We start from the raw sequence: 8,410 nt of genomic DNA, 5'->3' as shown, positions 1-8,410 counted from the left end.
GTATCTGATTTTGCACTTCAATTGGAAATGTAAATAATGCGTAATCTCTAAAATGAGGTGGACATGACTGTTTTTACATTTTCACTCTCTTCTCCCTGGGAGCATTTCTTGTTGCAGCTTTAGTTTAAGAGTATCTCTCACAAGCTTATTTCAGGTATGCTTAACTCGAGTTCAGTGCGTGCAACATTTGAAGTTTTGAACTCACGTTAACATTTGACTATTTCATTGTAACTTTAAAAAATATTCATGCTAAACTTAATTGTAGCTAGTTGCAGTTAATGTTTTGTTCTATTTAGTTGGGGGATTGCAAATGTTATGAGTGATTCGTAGTAGTTTGGATGTTATACTTGTTCCTAATACTATCTAGTACTGCAGGTGCTGATATAAAACCCTAGTACTGTAGTTGCACACAAACACAATACAAGTTAAACTCCATAATGCAGAAAAGAAGACATTCACGGCAATCAAAGAATCCATTCCACGCTTATGGTAAGTATTTCCTTATATCTCCATCATCACCATGCATGACAAATAATACAGCAAAAATAAATATCAGTACAATATTAGATAGTGGATTTTATGATAATGGAGAAGTTGAAAATGCTCTGATTCAACTGAGGAACATCTTTAATTCACAGTGAAATTTTTATTCCTAGTTCATTCCTATTATTTGTACCAATTTGCTGCAAATCTTTTTTCCTTAGTCATTACATATCATTAGTCTCTCCACCATTTTAACTTCCCCAAAATTTTGTTTTTAACAGCATTCGAGACACTTCTGTCTGGTTCATGGCAAGCTGTAGAGCTCATAAAAATTGAGGCAGGAATTACGAGTCTGCAATCCATAGATAATCACCATAGGACCATAGAGGAGGGCCCTTTTTCAGAGCTTAGAATAAGATCACGAAAAGCCACTTTATCAGATTGCTCAGAATTTTTAAGAGGTGGGATTGACATTTGTGTTCTCTCAGCATCTCAGCAGAGTGGTGATACTAACTCAGATGGATTTTCTGATAACAAGGTAAGTAAAGGTTTTTTAGTTTTAGATCTCTGTTAAATTGAATTTGTCAGTTTTCCTTGATATTGGTTGTTTGATTCTCTTCTTTAATCTATGAATTACAATATAGTCTTAAGGACATTTAAATTCTAACCAAGTTTCTCTTTATCAATTTAATTGTAGGTGTGGGTTGATGCTAAAATAAATTCTATACAGAGAAAACCCCATAGTTCAGGATGCTCGTGTCTGTATTATGTAAACTTGTATGTTAATCAAGGTTCACTTGGTAGGAAGATAAGAACTCTTAGTAAAGAGGTTAAGGTAATCGGAATAAATGAGATTGCCATCCTCCAGAAGCTTGATCGTAGTGTTTGTGAAGATCAACACTATCGATGGGAATTATCCGAAGATTGCTCCAATCTGTCGCATACTAAATTGATCAATGGAAAATTTTTATCTGATCTTTCATGGTTAGTTGTTATATCTTCTTTAAAGAAGGTTTCATTTTGTGTAAGATCTGTGCAAAACAAGATTGTGTATCAAATTTTAGATAGGGATGTTGGCAGCTCTTCATTAAACATGAAACCTCGGATAAGTGTTTTTAATTTTGAGGTGAGTCACGATGGCACGTTAAAGCCCATTGTTACTCAAGTTGATGCATCTGACACTGATGCAAATGGCCATGCAGATGATTCCCGTGATGATGTTCAGGGCTTAAGACGATCGGGACGTAGGAACATACCACCTGAACGGTACTTTAGTTGTGATAATGTTTCTGAAATAAAGGTTGGCGATGTTCGAACCTGGCCATACAAGACCAAGAAAGGGAAGGAAGATGGTGATGACATGTGTTCTAGCAGAGAGATTAAAGTATACTGCAGGAGGAATAGAAAAAATGAAATAAAGTCTGGTGAGGACGGTCAAAATGAACATCAAACTCAACTTGCTAGTGTTTCTCTTCTTGAAGAAGGAGATTCATTAGTCCCTGAGCATCATGCCCTCAATGACAACGTTACTAGAGGTAATGCAAATTACAGCAACACTGAGCGTAAGAGGAAGAGACCTTTAGATCTGAAAGGTGATGAAGGTTGTGATCCTGGATGTGGAGACTTGAATTCAAATTTAAACTTCAACAGAAGAAATGATAGAAGTTTAAATGCATCTGCCTACGAGGAAATGATTGATTCTTACTTCAAGGATATTTATAGAACTCCAACAAAAGAAGAACCAACTGTAATGGAAGTGTGGAACGAAATCAACAGATCGGAGAAAAAGAAGGAAGCAGAAACGCCTCAAACAGAGGAAGATGAACAAATCTCTGAGATAGATATGCTGTGGAGAGAGATGGAGATGGCAATGGCATCATATCATATTGAAGAAGTAAGTTATAACCATTGATTCCTTTTCTATGTTGCATTTCTCTTAACAGATAAAACTGAAATGCAGTTTCTGAAGAAGTACTATTCATGTTGTTCTATAATCATATTTACTCCTTCCTTGATTTGTCTCTGTATATTCTGGTTTTTTATCTTACATTCTAAGGTTGATCTGATCAGTTTAACTGTCACATCAGGATTCAAATGCTGCCAATTTTGTTGAGAATTCCGAAGAACCTAATCATACTTGTCCACATGACTACAGATTGAATGAACAAATTGGAATTTGTTGTTTCAAATGTGGCTCTGTGAAAACTGAGATAAAGTACGTGACGCCACCCTTTGTAAGTCAAATTCAAAATTTGAAGTGTACGGTTTGATTTCTTTGATGATGTTTTTTTCAAAAGGCCTATGCAATTATAGTCTCCTGATTTGTTCAAAACATTTACAGCTAGAAAAGCATTACCGAGCGAGGCACCAAGAGGAGAGGCAATGCAGTGGAGAAGAGGGTGATAAAGATGATGTTTTCCATCAGTTATCAACTCGTGATGAACTTACTTCTATGGAACATGACAACGTCTGGAAGTTGATCCCTGAACTTAGAGAAAAGATGCATGTCCACCAAAAGAAAGCTTTCGAATTTCTTTGGCAAAATATTGGTGGGTCTACGGATCCAACACTAATGGATGCAGAATCCGAAAGAAGAGGGGGTTGTATCATATCTCATTCTCCTGGATCTGGTAAAACTTTTCTCATCATTGCATTTCTCATTAGCTATTCAAAGCTATTTCCGGGGATGAAGCCTCTTGTCCTTGCTCCAACAACCACTCTTCACACTTGGCACAAAGAATTCATCAAATGGGATATTTCTATGCCAGTGTATCTGATTCATGGAAGCCGTAGACCTCAGAGAGACGATATGCAAAATTCAATTGCCCTTCCTCCTTTTCTACATCCAAATAGAGATGTCAAGCATATTTTGAACTGCTTGGACAAAATAAAAAAGTGGCAAGCAAACCCAGGTGTTCTGATCATGAGTTATGCCTCTTTTTTAGCATTGATGAGAGAGGGTTCAGGGTTTACACCCAGAAAGTATTTGGCTAAAGCATTGAGGGAAAGTCCTGGGATCCTGATACTTGATGAAGGTCACAATCCTAGAAGCACTAAATCAAAGTTGAGGAAAGTGTTGATGAAAGTGCAAACAGATATAAGAATTCTACTTTCTGGTACGTTATTTCAGAATAACTTCTGTGAATACTTTAACACACTTTGCTTGGCAAGACCAAAGTTTATATACGAAGTGCTGAAAGAGTTAGACCCAAACGACAGAAGGAAAAGAAAAAGGGCAGAGAAGGAACGCCATTTGCTGGAGTCACAAGCTAGAAAATTGTTCTTAGACAACATTGCTGGGAAAGTTGATTCAAGTGACGAACATGAGAGAATGCAAGGTCTAACCATGTTGAAGAAAATTACAAGCGGTTTCGTAGATATTTATGAGAGCACAAGTTTTGACAGTGTTCCTGGCTTGCAAATGTATACGTTGCTGATGAACACAGGTGGCATGCAGAGTGAAATTTTGGAGAAACTGCACAGGAAAATGGCTGATTGCGCGGGATTCCCTCTGGAGTTAGAGCTTTTGATAATCCTCGGATCAATACATCCATGGTTGGTTAAAACAGCCTCGTATGCAGAGAAGTTTATCCCTCTGGAGCAGCTGCAGCAGCTGGAGAAATGCAGGTATGATTTGAAAGTAGGGTCAAAAGTTAAATTTGTTATGAGTCTCGTTCTCCGTGTTATGGAGAAGGAGAAAGTACTTATATTCTGCCACAATCATGCACCTGTGAAGTTATTGGTAGAGTTATTTGAGGTGGTGTTGAAATGGCAGAAAGGTAGAGAAATTCTGTTGCTCAATGGGGAACAAGAACTGTTTGAACGTGGGAAAGTGATAGATAAGTTTGAAGAAGCGAAAGGACCATCGAAGGTGCTCCTTGCTTCCATTACAGCTTGTGCAGAAGGTATTAGTTTGACAGCAGCTTCGAGAGTGATTTTTCTGGACTCAGAGTGGAATCCATCGAAGACAAAGCAAGCTATTGCAAGGGCCTTTCGTCCTGGTCAGAAAAAGATGGTTTATGTGTATCAGCTTTTGGCAACAGGCACATTAGAGGAAGATAAGTACAAAAGAACGACTTGGAAAGAGTGGCTTTCCAGCATGATTTTCAGTGAGGCCTTCCATGAGAACACCTCACACTCCCAAGTAGAGATGATTGAAGATGACATACTCAGGGAAATAGTTGAAGAAGACAAGTCCAAATCAATTCACATGATACTCAAGAATCATAAAGCTTCCACAAACTCAACCGAGCTAAATAGGTCAATATAAGTATTTTGGGGATTAAATTGATGGTTTTTCTTATCTTGTAACATTGATGCCATGCAGATAACATTATAAGTTCATATATGGACTTCCCTTCAGATAATGTTGCTGTGCATTAGAAGACCTCTATCTTTTTAGATACATTCCTCTATCTTTTATTTTTTTTAAATCTTTTATTTTATAAACTTGAATGTTTTATTTTGAATAAGAATTTTTATTTTAAATTATTTGGTAACAAGAAAATTAAGTCGATTCTAGTATTTCTGGTTATAAATAAATTAAAACCAAAAATTTAAAATAATGATAAAATTTAAACACGAGTTAAAAAATTCAAATAATAGTGATAAAATTGAATCAGATATAAGAACAAGTAAATTATTAACTGTTTAGGTTAAAGTAGTATCATGTTTTTTTTTTTTTTATATTTGTGGTGAATCTAAATTTTTTTCTTAGTGGCAAATCCCAGCAAATTAATTTAATCCTTAAAATAAAATCTCATTTCATTTATAAATTTATAATTTAATATTCACATTATACTTGTGAAAATATATGGTGTGTGTTTACATTTTTTATGATAAAAAAATAATAACATTATTTTTATTGGTGTAATTTTATTATAAATGATTCTTATTTATTTGGAGATAGTTCTATAATTAAATAAAAGTTATGCTTAAAAAAATGTCAAATAGAAAAACAAATAAAATTGAAAAATGTATGTGGTATAATTAAAATTGATAAAATAATTATTTTAAATTAAAAATATATATTCAAAATGTAAAATTAAAAAATAAATATAAACAAATACAAACAACAAATAAAAATATTAAATATAAATCTATTTTATCCATCGACTATGTTAATACACCGTTTAAATATAACCACACAATGTTAAAAAAGAGTATAATCAAGTGATACAAGAAAAAAATGTATGTGAATTTTATAAATATAAAACAAGTCAAGTAATTAGTAAGTTAAAAAAAGAGAATAATATATATAAATAAAATTACTTATCTAACATATATTTTATTTCGTATATCAATCACAAGAAGTATAAAGTCTCATTTGAATCTGACACGCCAGATTCAATTTAAAGCAATTATTCGACAATAATCATATCAACTAATTTCAACGACATTAGTCTGTTATTCAACAAAATAAATAAATCAAATTTGATTTAAGGTAACTTTTCTAATTTGAAAATAACTTTTACTTCATGCAATAGTTGAATAAAAAATAAATAAAAAAAATTCAAGACGGTACAATTGAGAAAATAAATAATCTTAACTAAAAAAATAATCATAAATATGAAAAAACACTATAAAAAAATTATTAAATAGTAACTAATTTTATGAAAAAAAATATAAAAATCAATTTCAAATTAATTTTTTAATCAAAAACTAATTTAGATATTAATTTTTTCTTAGTATCAAAACTTACATAGCAATTTTATAGTAGTGACTAATTTATAAACTATCATAATAGAAATTATTTTAATTATATCACTAATATGTGAGTTGGTTATAATTTTTTAAAATTATTATAATTATCAATAATTTTTAATTTATAAATTAGTATGTAAATTGATCATTAATAAAAAAAGTTATAATTAAAAAAATATTAATTAAAAATATACGTATTATAAATTCAATTACAACAAGATAAATTTGATTCAAAACTTACTAAGTTTTATGGGATGAGATTTGTTTGTAAAAGAGATTAAGGTCAAAACTTGGAGAGAGAAAAAAGAGTGAAGGAAAGGTAAATAGATGCATGTAAAAGAAAAAAAAAATGAGAGAGAAAAAAAACTAAAAGATAAATAAATAAAAGTTTGGGCCTAAAAGCTGGTTCTCATTCTGACATCAAACAAGGTAAAACAAGATACGACAATTATTGGTCCGTCCCGCATATTACTTGGTCCACGGGCTCGCTTTTTTTTTTTTAATTCTTATGATAGAAATTTCAATGTTTAAGAATTGGACTTTAAGAAGTTTACAAAATTAAGTGAAGATTTTGGAGAGTTGGATAATAAATTGATAATTCAACATTTTCATCATATTCATATTCATACTATGACATACACAATATATTCTGTATTCTTTAAATTTTAGCACATTAAAATATACATAATACTTATCTTTTCCATTTATACATGAATTTGGAACGTTAATGCAAAAGTCCACAAAAGAAGTAACTAATATATACAAGTGCAAGTTGCGGGTCGGCCTGCGCGGGCTTATGCGGGTCAAACTGTGACGGGCTTGTAGGTTCAACTTATAGGCCTACCCCACATATTTTGTGCGGGCCTACAGATTGACCCGCCAGGCCAGACCCTAATTGTCACCCCTAATTCTCTATTACAGAAGTTTTATAGAAAATAGAAACAAACGCAACTACTTAATCTCAGATATCAATAGTGAATGTATGTATTTCTAGATGGTTCTTACCTTGGGAATCAAACCATTTTTATATTTTATATTACATAGTTGGAGACCACCTCACTTGATTACCTTTAGAACTGTTTTTTTCCTCTCATAAATACTAATGAATTTGCCAATGAATGTCTTATCCTCACTGTCATAAAATTCAAATTGGCCTATTATTGCATTACCAAGGCTATTTAATGCATCAGTTTCTTGTCCATATATATGCCAAGATGTGTGCCACCTTGCCTCGCTGAGATTTATTTGTCCTTGGCCCATTTTAAAAAACTCACCTAGTAGTTTCCGTAGGTCAAGCTCGTCTGGGTTCTCCTTATACACACAAACCAAATTTTAGAGACTAAAATAATTAATTATTATATTGACCAAGTTGTCTGTGAATTATTCTCTAAATTGTTATCAAACATTAGTTATTAATGTTTTAGCTACTTATTATTATTGATTTTGAATTAAAAATGATATAAACATTAAAAATGATAAATTAATCAAATATAAATCTATTTTATTCATTGACTATGATAATAAACCATTTAAATATAACCACACAATATTAAAAAAAAGTATAATCAAGTAATGCAAGAAAAAAAATATAAAAATGTATGTGGATTTTATAAATATAAAAAGAGTCAAGTAATTAAAAAGTTAAAAAAGAGAGAATAATATATATAAATAAAATTACTTATCTAACATATATTTATTCCTTGTATCAATCTCAAGAAGTTTAAAGTCTTAATTTGAATCTAAGACACACCAGATTCAATTTAAAGCAATTATTCGACAATAATCATATCAACTAATTTCAACGACATTAGTCTGTTATTCAACAAAATAAATAAATCAGATTTGATTTAAGGTAACTTTTCTAATTTGAAAATAAATTTTACTTCATGCAATAGCTGAAAAAAACAAATAAAAAAAATTCATACCAAGGACGGTACAATTGAGAAAATAAATAATCTCAATTAAAAAATAATGATAAATATCAAAAACATTATAAGAAAATTATTAAATAATAATCAATTTTTTAATAAAAAAACCATTTAAAGACTAAGTTAAAAATAATTTTTTAATCAAAGACTAATTTAGATATTAATTTTCTTAGTAGTCTAAACTTACATAGCAATTTAATATTAGTGACTAATTTATAGACTATTATAATAGAAATTATTTTAATTGTGTCACTAATGTATGAGTCAGTTATAAATTTCTAAAATTATTATAATTA

At 31.2% G+C, this 8,410-nt stretch overlaps 1 protein-coding gene across 1 annotated transcript; it reads left to right on the top strand.

Moving 5' to 3' along the window:
- Window positions 1-437: 437 nt before the first annotated feature.
- LOC114191232 (SNF2 domain-containing protein CLASSY 1-like) lies at window positions 438-4,753 on the top strand. The gene is made up of 5 exons (XM_028080408.1): window positions 438-489; window positions 765-1,021; window positions 1,181-2,377; window positions 2,571-2,717; window positions 2,825-4,753. The coding sequence occupies exons 1-5, from the start codon at window positions 438-440 to the stop codon at window positions 4,751-4,753; spliced, it is 3,582 nt and encodes a 1,193-aa protein (XP_027936209.1).
- The last annotated feature ends 3,657 nt before the right edge of the window (window positions 4,754-8,410 follow it).

This window comes from Vigna unguiculata, chromosome 1 (genome assembly GCF_004118075.2).
Source record: "Vigna unguiculata cultivar IT97K-499-35 chromosome 1, ASM411807v1, whole genome shotgun sequence".
Classification (NCBI taxonomy): domain Eukaryota; kingdom Viridiplantae; phylum Streptophyta; class Magnoliopsida; order Fabales; family Fabaceae; genus Vigna; species Vigna unguiculata.
The sequence above is the reverse complement of the archived record's forward strand: the minus strand, read 5'-3'. Positions and strand labels throughout refer to the sequence as shown.

What these genes read in the sequence shown, in the direction of transcription:
- LOC114191232 (XM_028080408.1), top strand. Translation starts at nt 438, where the DNA reads ATGCAGAAAAGAAGACATTCACGGCAATCAAAGAATCCATTCCACGCT. An exon ending in CATCATATCATATTGAAGAA is followed by an intron (nt 2,378 to 2,570) that starts GTAAGTTATAAC and finishes CTGTCACATCAG; the next exon opens with GATTCAAATGCTGCCAATTT. An exon ending in AGTACGTGACGCCACCCTTT is followed by an intron (nt 2,718 to 2,824) that starts GTAAGTCAAATT and finishes AAACATTTACAG; the next exon opens with CTAGAAAAGCATTACCGAGC.